Below are 25052 nucleotides of genomic sequence, written 5' to 3' on the forward strand. Positions count from 1 at the left end.
AGTGAGCGGGCCAGGCAACCCCCCCATCCTGGTACTCATGGCACCCAGATCCATGCCAGGTGTGAAGAGGCAGCTGCTCAGCCAGATTCACACTGGCCAGGCAGCCTGGCTTTGCCGGGCCCTGGGGGGAAGGGCCCTCGGTTTGGGCTGAGGTGGCAGCTGTGTGATGGAGACAGTCACGCCCAACTCGCGGGCTGCACAGCGAGAGGGTGACCTGGGAGCACACGTGTGGAGCAGGCGTCATCCTGGGCAGCATGAGGAGGTGGCAGGCCGCGGGACTTGGGGTCACAGGGCCAGGCTCGGACCCGACCCCTGTACCCTGAGCGACTCTCAGGGCCTATGAGGTTGCTCTGTCTGCCATGGGTGGGCTCTGGTGAAGCCAGCCTTGATGAATGGCCCTGGGGACCCCTGAACTGCCACTCACACTACATAGAGCGACTGGCCTGACTGTGGGTCCTTATGGGGTCCTTAATGGGCCGGGTCCCACTATCGCACAGAAGCAAAGCCTTCCCAGCAGAAGGATAAGGGTAGCAGGCTAGGAGAAGCCACAGCTGACTCCCTCGGACCCTGGTACCTCCCAGCTCAGTCTCTGGGGTCCCACCCTGTTGTACCTCCCCAAACCCTGAGCCTGTGGATGCTGTCTTAGGGGGCTGCGGTGGGCCTGCTCAGCTTCGCCCTGCCTGTCTGTCTCTTGCACCTGCCTCAGGGGCCAGGAGCCAAGTAGTGAAACCAGAGCCACCTGCCCTGGGCCCGGGCCAGCCTCGGTGTCTTCTTCCTCATCTCAGCATGTGACCCTCAGGCCTCCCTGGGGACCCGGAGTGGGAGCCACAGGGCACTTCCAGCCTTGGCCTCCTGAGTCTTGCTCTTGATGCTCCAGGCATCACCCCTCCATCCCTTTCAAGGCCATGTGAGGGTCCAACAGAATGAAGGGGCCTCAGGTTGGGCATGCGGAGGCCCCAGGAGGTGGGTGGGGCGGATGGGCACACGGCTCTGGAGTCGTTCCTCCATGTTCCCAATCCCGGGCAGTGACCTCCCCAGGCATGTGCAGACACTGAGCAGGAGACCAGGAGACCCGACCCCTTGCTTGAGGGGTTCACACTGGGGTTCAGGGAGATAGGTCTGCACACAAATCCCCATGACAGCATGGTGCATACTGAGCGAGGAACTGGTCTTGGCTAGTGTCGTCCACCTCTGTGGCCCACAGGTGTTTACGGGACACTGACTGACTAGGCTGTGTGCCAGGCACCCCATGGTAGGGAGATGCCATCTGGGGTTGCACCCCCTCCACAGAGATGATGCCCACATGAAATCCCCCCACGTTCCCAGGGGACTGCATTGCCCAGCGCTTGATGCCAGGGAAACGTCCTGGTTTGGGCGTACCAGCCGTGATGCTGTCCGCACTTCAGTTCCTGTGTGTATGGGCAGCCCGAGGGGCAGCTGTGGCCGTGGCCACCCCAGGCATGGGCACTGTTCTCTCCTTGCACTCCCAACTCCCAGCCAGCCTTCTGAAGGAGCCCAGCCGGGCCGATTAGCACGACGGCCTCATTAGCGCTGACTGGTGCTGGCAGGGCGCTCACAGGCATCACGTGCCCCGCGGGAGGAAGCCCAGCCACCAGGCGCTAAGCAGGCCTGGCTCCAGGCAGCCTCTCAGCAGCAGAGCCAGAAGTGCCGTGGCCTCTCAATTCTCAGGCCCCACAGCCCCAAGTGGGGGTAGGGTGGGGCTCCCCGGCACTGATCCAGGGGCATGAGCCGGGTGGCGTTTCAGGCCCCGGGGGCTGGGGGGTGGGCTCTGAGAGGCGGCCCTTCCAGCACAGGCTTCCTTGAAGGGAGGGGGATTGCACAGATGGTCCCTCCTCCCTCCCTTCCTCCCTCCCCCCATCAGGATCTCAGGGCCTCGCCCAGCTGCCTGCTAGGGTCATGGTTCCTTTCTGGATCCCCTGCAAGGCTCTGGCACACAGTAGGTACTTAATAACTGCCTGTGAATGTTTGATGTGGGGGTTCCTGTGTGATGGGCCCAGCATCTGCTGATAGGTGGGGCAGGATGCCTGCAAGTCTGGCCGTGTGTGTGTGTGTGTGTGTGTAAGTACACACAGGCAGGAATTGGGCAGAGTGAGCCACAGTCATCTGCTGGGTCAGCCCCAGCTTGGAGATGCTACTCTGGATCCCAGCCTCAGAACCCCCTCGGGGCTGCCCAGCAGGATGACCAGGCTGTGGGTGGCCTAAGGGAGTTTGTTTCAGGGGCTCCTCTCACACTGGGGCAGCATCCGCAGGCAATGGGGAGCACCCTTCCCACAGAACCCCATGCCCCCTGCCAGAACTTGTCCATACAGCCACCCACTTGGGGCACACAAATGTGCCCACCACTGCCTTGTCCAGCCTTCGCCCTGGGACATAAAAGGTCCTTGCCACTCTGGGAGCCCTATTCACTTGCCCTGCTCACTTCTGAACCTGACCCCATCCCTTCCCAGGGGTGGGGGCATGAACCCACCCTGAGCTGGCATCTGCAACCGGGACCAGGCCTGAGCACAGATGTCAGGCCGTCTAACACACCAACTTTAGTATGTTTGACTGGAGGAGGGCGCCATTTCCTGCAACGAGCCATGCCTCTGGCCCTGCCATCTGTGGATGGACACAGCCAGATGGGCCCTTCGGACCACAGCTGGCCCCGGAAGGTGGGAGTGGCCTCAGCTATCAGACGCCCCCAGCAGACAAGGCTGGGGCTGATCCTCGACCTCCTGCCCCCCTTAGTGTCCAGGTGGGACCAGGAGCAGAGAGGGCCTTAAAGCCCCCCAGACCTCTAACATTCACCCTGTAGCTCTCAGGAAACTGTTCCTTTCCTGGAATGCTGGGGATTGGGCAGTCCTAGCCATTTGGAGGGACCCCCTCCCACTCCCCCCAGCCATACCCCTCCGGGGCTACCAGGGAAAGCACCCCCACCTCTGCACGTCTAGACAGCCAGCCCTTGATGCTAGAGCCCAGCCTGGGTTCCTGCCAGCACGCTGCCTGCTGCCATGGCAACCAGAGCGTGCGCCAGGCTCGGTGCCCGGGCAACGCTGATGCTGGTGGTGTGAGCTGGCACAGGTGCTGTGTGTGTGCAGGCTGGGGGAGGGGGCCCTCCCTGCCTCAGCTGGCCTGGAGCCCTGGAAACTGGCCCAGGATAGGGGCAAGGGCAGCCCCACCGGCTAAGGAACCTCCACAGTCACACCTTTCCCAAATCAGGTCTGGACTCCCGGCGCTGAGCAACGGCAGAAGGGCCCGCAGGGCAGTGAGTCTGGGAATTACTCCTCACAGAGCAGATCGCTGACGCCTCACCCCAGAGCCTCAGCCCCAGGCCTTGGCCAGCTGCTGCCCTAGATGGTGTTCTCCCACCCCACCCTGGGCACACCATCCCTCCCATGCCAGGCCTCTGCCGTCTCTCCTTAACCCTCTGCCCCAGACTCCTCGGCCCCACAAGGTGAGGGCCGTCCTGGTGGTCCAGGTGCCGCTGGGCACAGCCCGAAGCCCTGATTTCCTCACTCCTGGGCTCATCATCTGCTTCTGGGGTCCAGCTCGGCAGGTGCCCAGGGCCTAGACTCCTGCATTGTTCCTGAAACAGGCCCACAGCTTGGTGTCCTCATGATTTTTTCATGGCGGAGCTCTCTGCTGCCCCGCAGTTCCACTTACACGGGCGGGCGGGGGACTAGGTTGGTTTACTGGAGGCCTGCTGGCGGTTTAGGGTGACAGCTCCCCTCAGCAGGGCAGAAGGAGGGGGCGCCCACATCTCAGACTGCACCGTCTGGGCAAACACTGGGGGTGCCCGGCCTGCTCCACCCACCACCATCTCTCAAGACCTCTCACCTCCCCCACCGACCCCTCCTCCCAAGACCCTCATCTACACACACACACACACACACACACACACACACACACACACACACATGTACATGCACCCACACACACACACCATCTCGGCAGTTCCACTTTAAGCAGAGACCTACTGGCTGGGCTGGGGAGACCCCCACTTGGGGCTGTCAGGGTGCGAAGTTGGTGAATCTCCTAGTTTTTGTCTCTTGTAAAGCCATAAGGTGAGGGGCTGGGGAGAGTAGGAGATGAGGGCTATATCTGGCAGGAGGGGGAGGGAGAGACCAGAGGCCTCCAGGCTCCAGCAAGGCCAAAAGTTTCCAAAGGGACCACAAGGACAAGATTGAGGGCAATGACCACTGGGCAATCTTCCAGCACCCACACCTCAGGACCTTTGCACATTCTTGGGATAAGAGGAGCACTCATATTATCCTAGTGAGTCCCGGCTGTATGGGACTGAGTGAGGACCAGGTCAGCTTCATCAAAATATGACTGCCTACTGCCCACCTGGGTTTCCAGACACACCAGTGCCTAAGGTGTGTCAATACTTGGCATGGACAGTCAGGAGCTCACAATTCTGCAGGTGACCACAGAAGCCTCTGCCCAGACTCTGCCTGGGTGCACCTTCACACAAAAACACACACAGATGCCTGTACACACACACACACACACAGACACCCAGTTCAGTTCAGTTCAGTTCAGTCGATCAGTTGTGTCTGACTCTTTGTGACCCCATGGACTGCAGCACGCCAGGCCTCCCTGTCCATCACCAACTCCCAGAGCTTGCTCAAACTCATGTCCATCAAGTTGGTGATGCCATCCAACCATCTCATCCTCTGTCGTCCCCGTCTCCTCCTGCCCTCAATCTTTCCCAGCATCAGGGGCTTTTCAAATGAGTCAGTTCTTCATGTCAGGTGGCCAAAGTATTGGAGTTTGAGCTTCAGCATCAGTCCTTCCAATGAATATTCAGGACTGATTTCCTTTGGATGGACTGGTTGGATCTCCCTGCAGTCCAAGGAACTCAAGAGTATTCTCCAACACCACAATTCAAAAGCATCAATTCTTTTGTGCTCAGCTTTCTTTACAGTTCAACTCTCACATCCATACATGACTACTGGAAAAACCATAGGTTTGACTAGACAGACCTTTGTTGGCAAAGTAATGTCTCTGCTTTTTAATATGCTATCTAGGTTGGTCATAGCTTTTCTTCCAGGAGCAAGCATCTTTTAATTCATGGCTGCAGTCACCATCTGCAGTGATTTGGGAGCCCAAAAATAAAGTCTCTCGTTGTTTCCATTGTTTCCCCATCTATTTGACATGAAATGATGGACCAGATGCCATGATCTTGGTTTTCTGAATGTTGAGTTTTAAGCCAGCTTTTTCACTCTTCTCTTTCACTTTCATCAAGAGGCTCTTTAGTTCTTCACTTTCTGCCATAAGGATGGTATCATCTGCGTATCTAAGGTTATTGATATTTCTCCTGGCAATCTTTTTTTTTTTTCTCCTGGCAATCTTGATTCCAGCTTGTGCTTCTTCCAGCCCAGCATTTCACATGATGTACTCTGCATATAAGTTAAATAAGCAGGGTGAAAATATACAGCCTTGACGTACTCCTTTTCCTATTTGGAACCAGTCTATTGTTCCATGTCCAGTTCTAACTGTTGCTTCTTGACCTGCATACAGATTTCTCAGGAGGCAGGTCAGGTGGTCTGGTATTCCCATCTCTTGAAGAATTTTCCACAGTTTGTTGTGATCCACACAGTCAAAGGCTTTGCTGGAGTCAACAAAGCAGAAGTAGACATTTTTCTGGAACTCTTTTGCTTTTTCAATGATCCAACAAATGTTGGCAATTTGATCTCTGGTTCCTCTGCCTTTTCTAAAACCAGCTTGAACATCTGGAAGTTCACGGTTCACATACTGTTGAAGCCTGACTTGGAGAATTTTAAGCATTACTTCGCTAGTGTGTGAGATGAGTGCAATTGCGCAGTAGTTTGAGCATTCTTTGGCATTGCCTTTCTTTGGGACTGGAATGAAAACTGACCTTTTCCAGTCCTGTGGTCACTGCTGAGTTTCCCAAATTTGCTGGCATATTGAGTGCAACACTTTCACAGCATCATCTTTTAGGATTTGAAATAGCTCAACTGGAATTCCATGACCTCCACTACCTTTGTTCATAGTGATGCTTCCTAAGGCCCACCTGACTTCACATTCCAGAATGTCTAGCTCTAGGTGACTGATCACACCATCGTGGTTATCTGGGTTATGAAGATGTTTTTTGTATAGTTCTGCTGTGAATTCTTGCCACATCTTTGTAATATCTTCTGCTTCTGTTTAGGTCCATACCATTTCTGTCCTTTATTGTGCCCATCTTTGCATGAAATGTTCCATTGGTATCTCTAATCTTCTTGAAGAGATCTCTAGACTTTCTCATCTATTGTTTCCCTCTATTTCTTTGCATTGATCGCTGAGGAAGGCTTTCTTATCTCTCCTCGCTATTCTTTGGAACTCTGCATTCAGATGGGGGTATCTTTCCTTTTCTCCTTTGCCTTTACATTCTCTTCTTTTCTCAGCCAAACACCCATGCCAAGCCCAAATCTATCTGCAGAGGCTCAGGCCATCATGAAAGAATCAGACACTTCATGTCCAACAATCACAGGCACTTATTAAGTACCTACTGTGTGCCAGAAACCTTGCTGGGGATCCAAAATGGACTAAGCTCCATCTCTGACTTCTGGGCCAAAACAGAAATGGTTCATTGCCTGGTCCTACAGTCAAACAGGCTCTGCACATGGGCACCTTCATCAAATGGTTCCCATGGGGACCATGCCAAGCCACTCAGCTTGAGGCATTAGTGCTGGTCTGCTTCTGATAAAAATCTTCTCACCTATAGGTGATATGCTATAAATGGTACAGAGAACAGGAGTGAGGCTCTGGGGATTAAGTGTGTCATAAGTTAGGATAACTAAATGCAATGCAGATCTTGGATTAGGTCAGGAAAAAATTCTGTGTAGGACATTATTGGGACAACTGTCATCACTGAAATTCAGACTGCAGATTAGATAAACTGTGTCATATTGATGTGAAACTGCCTGATTTTGGTTGCTGTACTGTGGTTATATAAGACAATGTCCCTGTTCTTAGGGAAAAGACACTGAAATATTAAGGAGTAAAGGTCAGAATGTCTGAGACCAACTCCCAAATGGTTTAGAAATTAAAAGAGAAAAATAAAAAGAAAATAAGACAAGTGTGACAAATGGTAAAAAAAATTAGTGCATCTTAAAGTGTCTCAAAAAAATTTTTTTAAACCATAATAACTAATTTTAAATCCACTGTAGGACTTCCTTGGAGGTCTAGTGGTTAAGAATTCACGCTTCCACTGCAGGGGGCATGGGTTCAATCCCTGGTCAGGGAACTAAGATCCACATGCTGCACTGTGTAACTAAAATAAATAAATAAAATTAAATTCCACTGCAGGGTCAGAACAAGTTGAAAATCATTACAGGAAGTTAAAAAAATATAAAGAGATAGAAGGAAAAATAGGATGATTAAAAGATTCAACCAGGAGGTATGACCAGCCTATTAATAGAAAACCCCAAACCAAAGAACAGAAAAAATAAAACAGGATAGAGGGAAAATATGAAAGAAATAACATGAGAAAATTCCGAAGAACTGAAGGACATTGAGGGCCTAGGGCTTAGTAATGGTCAAGACAAGAATGAGAAGTCTTCAGTACTGGTACCCCAGAAATCTCAGATCAGCTGGAAAAAAAGGGGGAAAGCCTAAATTCTTGTGCATGCATGCTAAGCTACTTCAGTCGTGTCCTACTCTTTGCTACCCACCAGGAGCCTACCTCCCAGGCTCCTCTGTTCATGGGATTCTCCAAGCAAGAATACTGGAGTGGGTTGCCATGCCCTCCTCCAGGGGATCTTCCTGATCCAGGAATCAAACCCATGTTTCTTAGTCTCCTGCATTGGCGGGAGGTTCTTTACCACTAGCGCCACCTGGGAAGCCCAACAAACTCTTGTGGAGAAACACAAAAAACCATGGACTCTGGGTTGGGGCTCAAATGACAACCATATCCCAAGAGCAGTAGTAGGAAGAGCCAGGGAGTCAAGTCTTCAATGCCTGAGGGAACATAGCACTTCCCTGGCCATCCAGTGGAATAGAGTCCATCCTTTCACTCAGGGGGTGTGGGCTTGATCCCTAGTCAGGGAACTAGGGCTTCCCAGGTGGTAAAGAACACCCTTGCCAATACAGGAGATATAAGAGATGCGGGTTCGATCCCTGATTCGGGAAGATCCCCTGGAGGACGTCATGGCAAACCACTCTAGTATTATAGGGCTTCCCTTGTGGCTCAGGTGGTAAAGAATCTGCCTGCTATATGGGAGACCTGGGTTTGATCTCTGGATTGGGAAGATCCCTTGCAGAAGGGAATGGCAACCCACTCCAGTATTCTTGCCTGGAGAATTCCGTGGACAGAGGAGCCTGGCAGATACAGTCCATGGGGTTACAAAGAATCAGATACGACTGAGCAACTAACAGGGAAATAAGATCCTGCATGCTGAACATTCATCCAAAAAATCCGAGGGAACATTTTCATCTTGAAACTCCCTCCCTTGTTCCCAGGTAGGTAAGACACAGGCACCTGCAGATATGCCAACTTGCTCCTACTTACAGGCCCTAGGCCTGCCCCTTCCCAGCCCCACACTCAGTCTGTGTCTGGGCAAAGTAGGGAAGAAAATGCTGTGGGCAGGAGTGGGTCTGTGAGCCTGCTCAGTACTGCTAACCCTGGCTGACTCCTGTGGGTCAGGGCTGCTCCTGGGGGCTGGCTCCGAGACAATTCACTCACACAGGCCCTGGTGGACACACAGGTAGGGTGACTCACCTGTCACCCAGGGAGGCAGAGGTGCCGCTCTGGCCACCTGCCCATGGGCATCCTCTGTCCTTTCCCAGGAATGACCTGACCCCAATCTGGCTCTCTCTGCCCCCTGCCTATCAACTTTCAGGGAGACCTCATGAGTCTGCCCTCAACTCCCTACCCACCCACCCACCCCAGGGCGTTCTGGGTCTTGTTGCCCTGGCGTGGCACTCCAGGTTCCCTAGAGGCTGCACCTCCACCAGCTCCCACTCCCACATTCCTGGGGCTAACCCAACCCCAAATGACCTAGCCCCCCAGCTGACAGCCCTTGCATAGCTTCTAGAGAAGTGGTTTGAACACACACCCCTTCGGCCCCCAACCCAGGCCTGCCCATGCCAGCAGGATGTGTGTAGTTGGGGGAGGGGCTCAGAGTCCCACCCCTCAAATCATGCTGTGCGTCCTCAAACCAACCTCGGCCTCTCTGAGCCTCCTCCTCCTCTCTGAACTGGTTATCTATGGCCATCTGCCCAGGTGGTCTAGCTGCTGAAATAACCCAGCGTGTCCGGTGAGCAGACGGTATGGCAGCTGCCATCTAAACCAGCTGTGTATCCAACAGACACACTCAGGCCCAGGGTCTGCTCTAGCTTTGGGATCCCTCTGTGGGTGCTGTCTGCTCCCTGAACAGAAGGTACAGGGACATAGGGGTGGGCTGGCCCTGCCTCCTGAGTGGTGGCCCTGGCCCTCCCTTCTTCTGTTGCCCTGGGTACAGGCTGACCCCAATCCCACCTTGTCTCCCTGCGTCAGTACGGACTGAAGTCACCGGCCACTCCCAAGCCACTCCCTGTCACCCTTGGGCGGCAGTGACTCAGCGGCCACCGACAGCGACCTCCCCAGCCCGGGTCAGTGGCTGCCGGTGTTGTGCGGGAGGCCCCGGCCAGCCCGGTGGAGGGTTAGGGTGGGGCTGACAGGTGCGGCCCCGACTCGCCCAGTCCTCGCCCGACCCGGGGCACTTTGCCGCGATAGCGGGATCCACCTGGCGGCCCACCTGGGAATGACAGTGGCCTGTTTTAGAGCTGGACGCTCCGGGCCGCCGCGACCGGCCAGAGCGCCATCTCCTGGCCCAAGCCTCCAAACTCGCTGCTTACAGGGGATGACCCGCACCCAGCCCGTGCCTGATCTGGAGAGGTGCGTGTTGCCTGCGGGCACTGGCGCCCACCTCCCCAGTCTGCAGGGCCATGCGTGCAGTGCCCTGCCCGCAACCCGTTGCGGAGATGCGGGTTGAGCGGTGAACGGGCGGTCCCAGATCTGAAACCCGCTAACAGAGGGGGCGCAGAATGGCCGTGGGTGGCAGGGCGCCCCAGGCTTCCGGACCCAGTTGGCGCTGCTTCAGAGGCAGCCTCTTCCGCACTCTCTCCGCCGCCCGCTGGACCTAGCTTCTCCCGGGACTCCGGCGCTGACCCCAAAGGGCCCAGGGAAAGCCGGTGCTGGGGCTGGGGTCAGGCTCCCGGAGGTGGAAGCGAGCCGGGGGACGGGGAGGCGCGCGCTAGGACTCGAGGCCTGGGACCCGCCCCGGGACCAAATTAGGAAAAGCTACCCTAGGCCCCGCCAGCGAGTCCGGAGTGGGCGGGGCCGGGCTCTATAGGCCCCGCCCCCGGAGCGCAGCTTCCCCGGGAAGTCCGAGCCCGGGAATGTGGGTGCGGCGAAGGCCCGGGTGACCCGTCCGGAACCGACTCGACCTCGGCCCTGACCTCGCCCCGCACCACTCTGCTCACCCCAGCTGCAGCCTTTGGAGTAGTAGCGGGGAGCAGACAGCATCAGAGCAGCGGCCTCCTCCCTGTGTTTTGCCCTGATCCGCCTCCCCGTCTTACGTGTGGCGCCAGGTGTCCCGGGGGTGGGGACACCTGTCGCGACAGTCCTGACCTAGTCCAACTCAAGAGAATTCGGCTGGCTGGGCGAGCCCCCCGCAGCCTGGGGCCAGAACGAGAGGTGCAGGAGGTGGGCCCCACCCTTGTTGCCGACAGCCCCATGCGCCTACCAGCTGCATTACTGGATGAGGGTTCCTGGGGATAGTCAGGCCTTGGGTGGGTCTCCTTTCCCTCTCAGCTCTAGAGTCATATTCTGAGCAGCCGCTCCCCTGTCCCTCTTCTGACTCTCAGGGAAGGCCCTTCCCTCTGGCAGGGCTGTCTGGAAACCCTCTACCTCTATTCCTTCTTCCCTCCCAAGTATAAGGGGACACCAGCTGCACCTTGCCTCAGAAGAACCACACTCTGGGGCCAAGGGCAGGGACAAACTGAATAACAAGCATTCAGGTGGGAGGTGGGGACTTGTCCCAACGCCAGGGGATGACCTGGAGGCCTGCAGAGGCAGCAGCCAATGGGAAAATCTTTCTGGGCAGATGCTGGTCCTGGGCTGGAGGGCTGTGAGTGGGAGGTGTGTGAGGTGAGGGGGTGGAGGGGTCAATCAGAGCTTGCCATGAGAGCCCCCAGCAACAGGGTAAGGGGCTGAATTTCTATTTCAAGGCAGTGGGTGGCAAGGGGGGCAGGGTGATGGGTTTGTAGCATTAATTGGAGGGAAGCAGAAGGCTGGCAGCTGGACTGGACAGACACAGGACCAGGATGTGCAGAGTGCTATGGTCTGGCAGGCACCCGGGTTTCTGTCTTTAGCCACATGCTGAGGTAGGGCTATCATGAAGCAGCTGGAAGCCCAGAATTCTGGGTATAATCCTTGGTTCCTTTTGGCAATCTCTGGACACAGCTCACCAAGAGTAAGAACTGTGCACACATGATAAGCCCTAACCAAAGAGAGCAGGGTCCACACGGGTGGGCAAAGTGTGCTCTTGGCATGTGTGCAAGCAAAGGTGAAAAGCAGACTGTGACCACTTCTGGGCCTCTGTGCCAGGCCAGCAGGCTGCTCAGTGGTGTAGAGAGCGCTGTCACTGGCCCCGGAGGCCCAGGTCAGTGAGGCCTGGGGATGCGCCGTTGGAAGCAGAGTGCGGAGACTGCTGCTCCAGAGAATCTCAGGTCTGACACGTGGAGGTGCTGACTGAGTACCTCTTACTCATCAAAGAAAACTGAATGCCTGGGGACATCGAGGCCAGAGGTCTGGAAAACCTCAGTAGTGAGGCTTGGGGAAAGTTCACTGGGCCATCCAGGGGCATCCTGTCCCCACACCTATGTCCAGTGCAGGAGGGCCACCAGGCTCAGAGCCTCTGGTGGGTCAAACATCACTCACATCACTGGCCCATCTTCTTTACAGAAATTGAGACCCAGAACTCAGGTCCTGACTCCCAGCCCAGTACTCTTCCAAGGGCCCCCTCGGTTCCCATTGCATCATAGTGAGATGGGAAGCTTCCAGAAACTCCAGTGGGGCCTGTCTAAAAGATACCTGGAGCTCTCCACTGCCAGAGCAGTGAAGCTCTGGCCTGGGTATCTCTGTGTACCTGACCCCCTAACTTCATGGGGGGGTACACCCTGTGACCCTGTTTACCTGCCTCATGCAGCAATGACTGGATGACACATGAAGAGGCCTGGCCCAGTGCATCCTGGCACAGGACAAATGGCAGGGATGAGCATACAGCACCTGAAAATTCACCAACGCCTGAGTACCCAAGCATTTGGCCACCATGGAGGCTCCACAGGGCTTGGGGCTGCAGCCCCAGGCTCCTGGGGTGCCTTGGGACAGCTGGACTTTGCGTGCCTGTCTATAAAGTGCCAGCAGAACAAATCCCTCTAGACACCTAGACCAGAGACAGAAGTATGTGGTCTGACTCTGTTTATTGATCTGAAACTTAGAGGTAGGCAGGCCAAGCCAGCAGAACCTGACTTTGTTTACCAGGGCAGTTTGGGGACCCTTGTTCCAAACAGACAGAACCACTCCAGGGGCTGTGCCTGCCGCCGTGGGAGCCAGCCCAGCACCCTGGAGAAGGCCTTATGTGATAGAACAGTCATCTTGCGTTTGACCCACAAGCCCAGGAGAATACGACAGTGAGCTGAGGGTAGGGAAACTTTGTGGTTTTCCTTGGATTTTTTTTTTTTTTTTTTGCCATACTGTGGCACACAGAACTTCCCTACATGTCCTGTCCAGGGATTGAACTTGTGCCCCCTTCAGTGGAAGCACAGAGTCTTAACCACTGGACCACCAGGAAAATCCTCCTTGGCATTTTAAAAATTAAGTCCTTTTATGAGATAATTTTAGACTGACACAAACGCCCCAAAGTCAGTATTAGTATTTCTGCAGACTTTCCGCCTGGTTTCCCCTAACGTTAACATCTTACACAAGTCATGGTACGGCTGTCGTACTGAAATTGACTGGTACTTAATTCATTAAACTTCAGACTTGGCTCAGATTTCACCGGTTCTTCCACTACTGTCTTTTTTCCCTTCCTGTTCGAGGATCCAACTCAGAATCCCACGTTGCGTTTGGGGGGAGGGGAAAGAAAGGCATTCCTGGCAGGTGGAGTGGCAGAGGCAAAAGCAGAAAGGGGGACTCATTACCAAGTCCCTAGGCTGCCTGCCTGGCAAGTAACTGGCTAGTGGGAGATGATGAGAGGCGGGAGGCAGGGATGGGGTGATGGGCTGCAGGTCAGGCTACCAGGTGCAGAGATGACCCTGGATCCTGCAAAGGATCCCTGGAGGCTGGAGCTGGGAGACTGACAGGCTGGTGTGGCTGTCAGAGGGAAAAATAAAGAAAGACCCTGAGCTGGGGTTGCCTGGCAGTGCCCCAGGGCTGGGGAGGCCTGGGGCTAAGTCAGTCAGGCCACACTTCCTTGCAAGGGGATGCCACCTCCCTGCACCAGTGTCTTCTCTGCCGTTATATGGCCGCAAGATGAAACGAGACGCAGCAAGCACACGATAAATCCACCAAACCCAGCACCGAATTAAAAAAAAAAAAAAAAAAATCACATCATTTCTCTGACCACCCTCCATCCTCACGATGGAAGGACACACCCGCTTCTGGGCAGAAGTGCAGCTGCCGTCTCTCGCTCCTCCCAGGGCCTCCCTGCTCACCCGAGCCAGGGGCTGCCACATTCGTGCGGTCCCCTCCCAAGGGATTCCTGGGCCCCTCCATCTTGAGGGAGGAGGGGCGGCCTTGTGCTTCCATTAGCACAGCCCTGAGATGACCTTGGGCGAGGCCTCACACTGCCAGTTGCAAAACAGAAAAATCACAGCACAGAATGCGGCGTTCCCCAAGCCCCCTGCGCAGGGTTTGGAGGTCTCTCTCTTTGTGGGGCTCGGTCCCTGGACCCGCAGCATCCACTTACTGCTGGTTCCGGGTGGGGGTGCTTCCCAGGCGAGGGGTCGCCCCCTCCACACCCTAGCCAAACCTCCAGCTTCGCTTCCCCACCCCCCATCCCCGCCCGCGCCACCTGACCTCTGGGGACACGCGCACCCCACCCTTCGCTCTCGCGGCCGGGTGTGACGCGGGGCGGCGGGGTCTCCCGGACCCGCGGACAGGGTGGGAGCGGCGGCGGCGTGCCCCCCCCTCCCCGCCCCGTCCTCTCGAAGGCAGCCGGGGCCTCCTTGCCCCCGCCCCGGCCGCCCGCCACCGCCCCTTTGTCTCGCCGGCCAATCCGCGGCCTCCTTGACTAAATAAGGCGAGGAGCGCGCCCAGAGCCCCTAGTCCGTTACTTCCGCCCCCCGCCAGGCCGGTGACTCAGGGCCGGCGGCGGGCGGGGACAGGGCTGCCCGGGCTGCGGCCTCCCGGGCGGCGGGCGGGGCTCCGGCGGCGCCGAAATGGCCAAATATGGCCGCACTGCGCGCCGCCGCCCCCCACCTGCGCACCTGCGGCCGCACCTTGACCCCCCCCCCCGCCCCGCGCCGGGTGACACAGCCGCGGAAGTGGAAGCTGCTCCCCCAGCTCATCCCACCCCGCGCCAGGCCGGCTGAGAGTGCCCCTGCCCCTCCGCCGCTGGCCGGCCCTGCGGGTGGGGGTCTGGCTGCCTAGGGTGGGAGCCCCCGGGAACCCAGGCCGGGTCCCACTTCCCCCCACGACTCCTTGACTTGTGCATCCAGCGCCCTTGCAAAGTGGGGAAGATGGCAGCGGGGGGTGGGGTGGGGAAGGGGACAGAGTTTCAACGGCCTCCGCCCCCTCCCCATCTGTCCTACGAAGCAGCCCGGGCGCACCAGACAAAGGAGTGCCGGAGGGAACTGGAGTCCGGGGAGGGGAGGCCCCCGCAGACGAGAGAGCCTGAGTGGAATGCGGGTAGGCGGACACTGGGCGCGACGCCTTGGACGATACTGGAAACTTCCCACTTGCCATGTGTGACATCTTGGGACCCCCCCCCTCCCGCCAAGTACTGCAGTCATCTTCACACACTCCCCCACCTGGGGATTGAAGGCCCCGTGGTTGTGCCCAGGGGCGCCTGTAAGGGTGGGTTTTTCTGGAGGGAGACAGCCCCAGGTTCTCCCTTGGGTGGAGCACACACCTGATGGACAGCAGCCTTGCCCTGTGCCCTTGCAAAGTCTTGGGAGTCGGGAACCCAGCTAGGCCTGGCAGCAAGGGTGGCCACAGGTATGGCTTTGGCATCTGGGTGACTGCAGTCCGCAGGTGAGCTGGGCACCTGCTTTACCTGCCTAGCGCAAAGGTAGATATGGACATCAGCTAGACACCAGACCTTGCCCAGCTCTTTGGGGCGCTCGGCCCCGCCCCCCATCAGATGCCAGCCAGAGCACCTGGACATTGGACGAGTCCCCAGACTCACTCTGCCTGGCACCATTGCCATCCCTCTTTGGCCACTGCTCTTCCCTATGTCTCCCGTGATGTTTTCATTCATTACTGAGCAATCCTGAAGCTTACAAGTCCAAGGAAACCATGATACCTAGTTCCCTCTGGACATAACCCAAATACTGGCGGGCAGAGGGGGTCATCAGGACCCTGCCAGAGGTGACAAGTCTTCAATGCCAGCTCCTGGGAGAAAGGGCGCGCCCTGGACCCGGGAAAACCACAGCCCCAGGGCAGCAGGGTCCAACAGTGGGACACAAGTGACCGACTGTACGCACGCACAGACACACACACACACACAACTTAAACAGAAGAGAGGGTGCCACCTTCAAGTTTAGAGGAGGAGTTGACCGTTTAGGCAGTCAAGACTTCTTCCCTGCCTCAGTTTCCCTACAACGCTCAAAGGTCATTAAAATGAAACAAAGCTCCAGCCCCTCCCCAGAGGGGACGGGGTGACCCCAAACCCAGAGTGGAGCCCCCGCCTGGGGACAATCGGGCCTGCGGTTTGAGGGGCAGGATGCGTTGGGTGTGGTAGAATCGGGCCAGTCTCTGTACAGTCAGGGACCACGGTGCCCCAACTCCGACGCTGAGGCCTACGCGATCCTGGCTGCGGTGGGGGAAAAGCGGCTCCTTCCCATCCAGACAGGGTCGAGGTCACGGCTCCCCAGGACCGCCTTGGAACACCGGGCCCACAGTGCCGCAAGGGAGGCCGGCCGGGACCACCACCCTCCCGGGACCACTACCCTCCCCTCCCCCAGCCCGGTGCCGGGAACCCCCCCTTGATGGCCTGCAGAGACTAGGGGAAGATTAAAGGGGGCGCGGGGAGGAAAGCCCACCGGCGCGGCCAGGCCGCGGGTACACACCCTGCTCCGGGTGCCGCCCAGCCCCGGGCCAGGCAGTTTCGGGGTGCAGCCGGGCCCTCCCCCACGGCGCGCGACAGTCCCGGGGCGGGGCCCCCAGGTCAGCTCCCGGCCTCCTATGCGACCACCCCTGCAGCCCCCCGGGGGCGCCCACCCATCCCACCCGCGCGCCGGTCAGCGCGGGGTCCCATTCTGGGGGTCTCGGGCGCCCGGGGGCAGCGCGGGCGGGGCGGTTGGGGGCGGTGCGGGCGGGGGGCGGGACCGGGCGCGGGGCCCCACGTGCCCCTCTCGGGCGGGCCAATGGGCGCCCGGCGTTCGGAAAGATCGCCATATATGGACATGTTCTGGGGCCGCGCGCGCCGCCGGTCCGCGCGCGCGCCCCGCTTCGCTTAAATACCGGCGGGGGAGGCCGCGGACGGTCTCACTCGCCGCAGCCGGCTCGTGTTCCGTGTCCTCCCGCGCTTCTTTGCTCGCTCTTCCGCACCCCGCGGCCCGTCTCCTCCATCGGTAAGCGACCAGGCCTAGGCGGCCTGTCCGGGTATCCGGGCCCTCGCACCCCTTCGCAGTTCCTCTTTCTACTCCCGGCCCTAGAGGCCTGGCCACCTCGACCCCGGGAACAAAGGGTGGTCGTGTGGGGCGGGGTGGGGTAAGTGGGCTGGGACGCGCCCCAGCTGGTTCGCGGAGGGCGCAGCGGGTGTGCTGCTGGGGGAGGGGGCAGGGCGAGTCCGGGCGGCAGTATTGAGAGCCCCCAGTCTTCTTTCCGCGGAACGACGTGGGAGGGGGCGTTACATAAAAGCCGGCTCCGGTTCCAGGCGGTTACTCTGCAGCCGGGTCGGGGGGAGGTGGAACGCCTCGCGGGGAGGGCCATTGCCGGGGCCGTTCTCTGAGCGTCAGGGCGCGCCTGAGTTGGTCTCATCTTTGAATAGATCGCCATGGAAGAAGAAATTGCCGCCCTCGTCATCGACAATGGTTCTGGCATGTGCAAAGCTGGCTTTGCTGGGGATGACGCCCCCCGGGCCGTGTTCCCGTCCATCGTTGGGCGTCCCCGACACCAGGGCGTCATGGTGGGCATGGGGCAGAAGGACAGCTACGTGGGCGACGAGGCCCAGAGCAAGCGTGGCATCCTGACCCTTAAGTACCCCATCGAGCACGGCATCGTCACCAACTGGGACGACATGGAGAAGATCTGGCACCACACCTTCTACAACGAGCTGCGTGTGGCCCCCGAGGAGCACCCCGTGCTGCTGACGGAGGCCCCTCTGAACCCCAAGGCCAACCGTGAGAAGATGACCCAGGTAAGCACAGCCGGGTGGGTTGAGCCATTTCACCTATTTCGCTAGTCATTTCATGTTCAGTTTTGTTTTCTGAAATTCAAGTATTTCTTTCAATATTTCCAGGGTTCTGTTCTTCTCCTGGCATTTCCTTCCTGAAGTCTCAAGGTTTCTTATTTGTGTTTCTGCTTGCTTCCTTTTCTTTTCTCCACACATCACATTTGTGGCATGCTGGCATGGTGTGAGAGCATGGGGTGGCCCTGAGTCCCTTCCTTTGAGTAAAGAAGCCTTTTGTCTCCTGCAGATCATGTTCGAGACGTTCAACACTCCTGCCATGTATGTGGCCATCCAGGCTGTGCTGTCTCTGTACGCCTCTGGCCGCACCACTGGCATTGTCATGGACTCTGGGGACGGGGTCACCCACACGGTGCCCATCTACGAGGGGTACGCCCTCCCCCACGCCATCCTGCGTCTGGACCTGGCTGGCCGGGACCTGACAGACTACCTCATGAAGATCCTCACGGAACGTGGTTACAGCTTTACCACCACAGCCGAGCGGGAAATTGTGCGTGACATCAAGGAGAAGCTCTGCTACGTCGCCCTGGACTTCGAGCAGGAGATGGCTACTGCTGCATCCTCCTCCTCCTTGGAGAAGAGCTATGAGCTGCCCGATGGTCAGGTGATCACCATTGGCAATGAGCGGTTCCGGTGTCCCGAGGCGCTCTTCCAGCCGTCCTTCCTGGGTAGGTGTCTGGCGGGCAGCATGAGTGACCTCCCTCTGAGGCTGCCGAGGGTCAAGGTGCTTTTCACCTTGAACGTGCAATTTCTGAGGGTGAGTTTTGTCCCTTAGGTATGGAGTCCTGTGGCATCCATGAGACCACCTTCAACTCCATCATGAAGTGTGACGTGGACATCCGAAAGGACCTGTATGCCAACACAGTGCTGTCTGGTGGGACCACCATGTACCCTGGCATCGCTGACAGGATGCAGAAGGAGATCACCGCTCTGGCTCCAAGCACGATGAAGATCAAGGTGAGGCAGAGGCGGCTGTGGCCTTGGGCCCAGGGGCCTTGCGGCTAAGATGGTGCTACCTGCTAAAGCCCCATTCTTGTCGTTTCAGATCATTGCTCCTCCCGAGCGCAAGTACTCGGTGTGGATCGGAGGCTCCATCCTGGCCTCCCTGTCCACCTTCCAGCAGATGTGGATCAGCAAGCAGGAGTATGACGAGTCTGGCCCCTCCATTGTCCACCGCAAATGCTTCTAAATGGACTGCGAGCAGATGCGTAGCATTTGCTGCATGAGTTAATTCAGAAGTATAAATTTGCCGTGGCAAATGTATACACCTCATGCTAGCCTCATGAAACTGGAATAAGCCTTTGAAAAGAAATTTGTCCTTGAAGCTTGTATCTGATATCAGCACTGGATTGTAGAACTTGTTGCTGATTTTGACCTTGTATTCAAGTTAACTCTTACCTTGGTATATGTTTAATACCCTGTGCATATCTTTGATTTAAACCCCTAGTTATATGCGGCTCTCTCACCTCGAGCTGAGGTGAGAATGTTTATGGAAGAGAAATCCAATGGCTTGATAAGAATCTGGGAGACTGTGAGTCTCTCAGTCTGTGCAGGGTATTAATGTGTCAGAGCTGCCTATTCCAGGATTTCTCTAGAGGCTGGCAAGAGTCCTGAAACAGTTGTCATTTCTGTCTTGGCCGGTCTTACACGGGGTTGGGAAGGTCCAAGCCGTAGGACCTGCTTTCCTTTCTTACTGAAGATTTCCCACCAGAGCACTGTTCTGGTTACTTGCCTTGAGTTGGAAACAGTTTGCATTCACACCTGTAAATTTATTCATCCTTTTAATTTATGTAAGGTTTTTGTACGCAATTCTCAATTCTTTTAAGAGATGACAACAGACTTTGATTTTCTACTGTCATGTGAGAACATTAGGCCCCAGCAACGCGTCATTGTGAGGAAATAAAAGTGCTGCAGTAAACCGATCGGTGCCTGTGTTCATCAGTGGGGAGCGGTGGGCTGTGTGCGGGTGTCAAATTAGGCAACAGAAACTGATTTCTCCAAAACCAGAGGTGAACAGAGGTCCCGTGAGCATCTAGAGTCTGCGTCAGGTTGAGCTTCCAGGGAAAAGGAAAGCTTGAGTGGGACTAACCCCCAAGGGGGCTGGGAGGAGGGTGGCATCTTACACTTGGTGTCTTTGGCATAAAGATGTGCTGCCATAGAAGCACAAAGGGCGTGGCTTTCTCAGCACACAGGTAGTGGGCGGGTGGCGGTGCACTCTGGTCAGTGAAGCAACCATGGGGTTGATGAGAGCCGGATTGATGAGCTGTGGAACCTTCAGTCTGCTGATAAGGGTCACCTGGTAGGGGGAACTTGACTCAGGCTCCAGCCCCAAAGCTTTCCCTAAGGGCAGGCAGAGTCTTCCACAGCTATTTCAGGTTTTCAAATTTGGCAGGTTGGGTCAGACCTAAACTTCACTAGATTGAAAAAGCTTTTAAGGGTATGGAAGAACACGGTTTAGGTATCGAGATTGCATTCCTCAGCTGTTGGGAAGCAAGTTTCACCTGCGGGGGCTGGTAGTGCTTTCTAGTTTAACCTTGTGGTTGGGGTGGGGCTTCCAGGTCCAGGGGAGGGAGGCCTTGTTAGACTGGGTCAGGAGCCAGGGGCCCTAAGAACAAATAACTGAAGGAGATGGGGAGTCTCTTGGGAACAAAATGTGGACCCTGCCAAGCCCAGACCTCCAACTGCTTTGCTCCTGTCTGCTTGCTCACAGCACGCCGTGACCACTCATGGAACACAGAGTGATGGGTCAGAAATGACTACTTTGCCTTGGGCAGCATTCCACTTTCAGAACAGGAAAATCTGATTTGAAGCCTGATTGGATTCAGGGAACAGGATAGACCGGACTCAGGTGAGCAGGGAGGAGAGAACACCTTTAGGAACTGGGAGGAGAAAGGTGGCTGCCTGGGTGACCACAATCCCAGCTCCATAAACCCTTCCTTGCATTGGGTCCAGTGAGCATGGCCCTCTACTCTGGGTCTCTGTCCCCTCTGCAAACGAGAACAGTGCCTGCTCCACGTGGAGGCCAGCCACCATCCCCATGCATGGAAGGGGCACATGGCAGCCTGCCCTTCTGCTCTTGGGTATAGCAAGATTTCTGCAGCACAGAAGACACTGGCCTTGCTTCGTGGCATTCTGGGGACAGTTAATGGATGTCAAACCCAATCACTGTACCCACTGGAGGAAGGAGCATGTGGGGAAGCCTGGCCTCTGGTGCCGTTGGCTGGACCTGTTGGAGAGCTCAGCAGGGTGCCATCTGTGAAAAGAGACTTCACACCAGAGGGAGGCCCCCCTCCAGCCTGTGTGGAAAATCTCACCTTTGTCAGCTCTGCCTACAGAATACAGCAAAATGCACGGGAGAGGAAGCTGGAGGAAAAGATGGACTAGCCACTATGACTTTGGACACAATTTGCTCAAAACAAAGCAAGAGGTGGACAGCTCTGGTCACTTCTGTCTCTCTTTTTTTGGGCTGCATGGGGATTTAGTTGTGTCACATGGGCATCTCTCTCTAGTTGCGGTGCATGGTCTTAGCTACCCCTTGGCATGTGGGATCTTTGTTCCCTGGCCAGGGATTGAACCCGCATCCCCTCCACTGGAAGGCAGATTCTTGACCACTGGAGTGCCAGGCAAGTCCCAGCTCTGCCCACTTCTACAGAAAGAAGGAGCTCTTCAAGGGAGAACATCATTAACAAAGCCAGCAGCATCTTTGGGATGCAGCATCTTTGAAGTGGAAAATGGGATAAATCTGCAGACCACAGATCTGCAGGCCAATACAGGGGACGTGGGTTTGATCCCGGTCTGGGAACTAAGGTCACACATGCCACGAAGCTACTGAACCTGCAAGCCACAGTTAAGACCTGATGCAGCCAAATATTTAAAAAGACATAAAGGCTAATTTAAAAAAAAAATATATATATATATATATATGTATGTATCTCCAGACCACGGAAGGACCACAGATGAGAGAAAAACATTCAGATGGGCCACTTAGGGAAGGCAAGAAAACCTCAAAGACTGATGTCTTAATGCCAATTAGCTTAATGAATGGAAGCTTCTGGAAGGGCTGCCTCCTCAGAGAAACACATGTCCTGAGGAAATCTGTGAGCTGAACCCTTGAGAGGCTCTTCTTCTCCAGGGCCCCTGGTGTCCTGATGCTGAGACAGGTGGAGGACAGCGAGTGACGCAGGAGGTTCATGGGTGCCCAGCCTTCCTGCGGCGTGAGGAGCCCATCCACGTGCCTGGTGGGCGGTCAGTGATGACGCCGACTCAAAATTAGCATCCCCCGGCAAGAGGTGGATGTTGTGTTTGTTGGATGCAACTTCAAGTTCGAGGCCCTTTTATCAGGAATTGTCAGTATTTGGGTAGAGGACAGAGAGTGTTTCAAGGAGGGAGTTGCAAGGATTCACACTGGAAAGACTAGCCTCTGATGACTTGGAGATTGTGGCTTCCCAGGACCCTTTTCTGGTTAGAGGCACCAAACTTCAGCCCTGGAGAGCTCTCCATGGGGTGTTCCTCCCGAGAGGCACGTGAGCCACCCCAGCTAGAGCTGCCTTCTGTGAGGGCAGCCTCTCACAGCTGTGCTGGTCTGCAGATTCAACCCTCATTGACCAGTGGCCATTCAGATTTGTTTTCCTGATGGAAGTTCCCTTTCCTCTTTCAGCTTCTTGCTGAGGCCCTAAGGGGTGCCCTCCAGGGGGACCTGTCTCAGTGCAGGGTCCAGAGGCTGCCCCTTTTTGGGGTCTGTTCCATTTCCTACCCCATCGATGGTGAGTTTGACCCTGGACACATTTTTAGACAATGAAATAGGAGTGAAGAGGCTGGAGGAACCTATGTAGGGTGGACTTGCTCTCTTTTCCCTCTGCTCTGGGACCACAGTGTTCCAGACAAGGGCTTCTGCATCAGCCTGGAGGCCTGAGAGACATCATCAATGCTAACATGTTTGGACATAGAGCTTGAGCAAGAAACAAATCCTTATTGCTGTAAGTTGGTGAAATTACAGAATCACTGGTTATGCAGAATAACGAAGCCTCAGCGGTGTGATCTGATACAGCATCACTGTATATATGAGTGGCTACCCCTAGAGTTGTGCAGTGCGCCACCTGTGCATCTGTACCATGATATCCCTGCACAGCCCTGCCCCACCCCTTGTACACCTATCCTACCACTTCAATGCCTGTGTTATCTGTCTCCCTCACGGGTCTGTGAGGTGCTTTTGTTTTTAAATGATGGTAAATATACACAGTATATAAAATTTATCCTTTTTACAATAGCATTAAAAAGAATAAAATACTTAGGAATTGATTTCCCCAAGGAGATGAAAGATGTGTCCAATTAAAGCTACTAAACATTGCTTAAAGAAATGAAAGAAGGCACAAATATCTCATGTTCATGGATTGGAAGACAATATTGTTAAAATGTCAATATTATCCAAAGCAATCTATAGATTCAGTGCAATTGTTACCAAAATCCCAATGACATTTTTTTTTTCAGAAACAGAAAAATCCATCCTAAAATTAACATAGAATCTCAAGCGCCGTGCATAGCCAAAACAATCCTGAAAAAGCACAGAGCTGGAGGATGGAGCACTTTCTGGTTTCAAAACTTAACTACAAAGCACAAGTAATCAAAACAGTGTGGTTGGTCCTGGCATAAAGACAGACATAAAACAATGGGAAGAGCCCAGAAATATACCCTCCCATATATGGCCAAATAATTTTCGACAGGGTTGCTAAGACCATTCAATGGAGAAAGTATATTCCTTTCAACAAATGGTGCTGTGAAAACAGGATCTTCACATGCAACAGAGTGAAGCTGGACCCTTACCTCACACCATATACAAAGATTAACTCAAAATGGATTAAGGACCTACATGTAAAACCTAAAACTACACAACTCTTAGAAGAGAACAGGACACATATGTGAAACAGATCGCCAGCCCAGGTTCGATACATGAGACAGGGTGCTCAGGGCTGGTACACTGGGATGACCCTGAGGGATGGGATGGGGAGCGAGGTGGGAGGGTGGTTCAGGATGGGGAACACATGTACACCCATGGCTGATTCATGTCAATGTATGGCAAAAGCCACTCTACAATATTGTAAAGTAATTAGCCTCCAATTAAAATAATTTTTTTAAAAAAGAGAACAGGACAAAAGCTTCATGACACTGGGTTTGATGTGCACACGTAATATATATAAAACCATCTGTATCTATATTAAGTTAAGCATGAGCTCCTACTGATGTCTCCAGCTCTAATCATTACCACTGGATCAGTCTGCTCTTCTGTCTTCATTTTTCTGTAAACTCTTACTCTAACAATGAGAAACCTGGATTCCAGCATCCATCATGCTGTGCTGTGCTGTGCTTAGTCGCTCAGTTGTGTCCAACTCTTTGTGATCCCATGGACTGTAGCCCATCAGGCTCCTCTGTCCAGGGGTTTCTCCAGGCAAGAATACTGGAGTGGGTTGCCACACCCTCCTCCAAGGGATCTTCCCAACCCAGGGATTAAATCCAGGTCTCCCACATTGCAGATGGATTCTTTACCATCTGAGCCACCAGGGAAGCCCAAGAATACCAGAGTGAGTAGTCTATCCCTTCTCCAGGGGATCTTCCTGACCCAAAAATCAAACCAGGGTCTCCTGCATTGCAGGCAGATTCTTTACCAGCTGAGCTACCAGGGAAGCCCCAGCATCCACCATACATTCATTTAATCATCAATTCCAGTGTATATGTACAGGCAGAACGGAGATATTGCAGGTCCAGGCCACCAAATAAAGCAAATATTGCAATAAAGTCCGTCACATGAATTTTTTTCTTGCCTGGTGCATATAACAGTTGTGTTTAGGACTTCCCTAGCAGTCCAGTGGTTAAGACTTTGCCTTCCACTGCAGGGGTACATGTTCAATCCCTGGTCGGGGAGCTAAGATCCCACATGCCTCATAGTCAAAAAAACAGAACATAAAACAGAAGCAATATTGTAACAAATTCAATAAAGACTTTAAAAACGGTCCACAACAAAAACATCTTTAAAAACATGTTTACATTGTACTGTAGTTATTAAGTGTGAAATACGTTAGTCACCCAGTCTTGTCCGACTCTGCCCGGCAGGCTCCTCTGTCCATGGAATTCTCCATGCAAGTATACTGGAGTGGGTAGTCATTCCCATCTCTAGGGGATCTTCCCGACCCAAGGATTGAACCCAGGTCTCCTGCACTGCAGGCAGACTCTTTACCATCTGAGCCACCAGGGAAGCCTCAAGTGTGCAATAGCATTGTCTTAAAAAAAAAAATGTATGTACCTTAATTAAAATAATACTTTATTGCTAAAAGATGCTAACTATCATCTGAGCCATTAGTGAGTTGTAGTAGATCACAAGATCACAGGTCACTGTAACACAAATGTAACACATATGATCAAAGAACACAGGTCACT

At 54.9% G+C, this 25052-nt stretch overlaps 1 protein-coding gene across 1 annotated transcript; it reads left to right on the forward strand.

The window, feature by feature from the left end:
* The first annotated feature begins 16627 nt into the window (after positions 1-16627).
* On the forward strand, positions 16628-19546 carry ACTG1 (actin gamma 1). Its single transcript, XM_070390195.1, has 5 exons — positions 16628-16785; positions 17205-17573; positions 17854-18292; positions 18400-18581; positions 18670-19546. The coding sequence occupies exons 2-5, from the start codon at positions 17211-17213 to the stop codon at positions 18811-18813; spliced, it is 1128 nt and encodes a 375-aa protein (XP_070246296.1). The 5' UTR covers positions 16628-16785; positions 17205-17210; the 3' UTR covers positions 18814-19546.
* The last annotated feature ends 5506 nt before the right edge of the window (positions 19547-25052 follow it).

Source organism: Bos mutus, chromosome 19 (genome assembly GCF_027580195.1).
Source record: "Bos mutus isolate GX-2022 chromosome 19, NWIPB_WYAK_1.1, whole genome shotgun sequence".
NCBI classification, from domain to species: Eukaryota; Metazoa; Chordata; class Mammalia; order Artiodactyla; family Bovidae; genus Bos; species Bos mutus.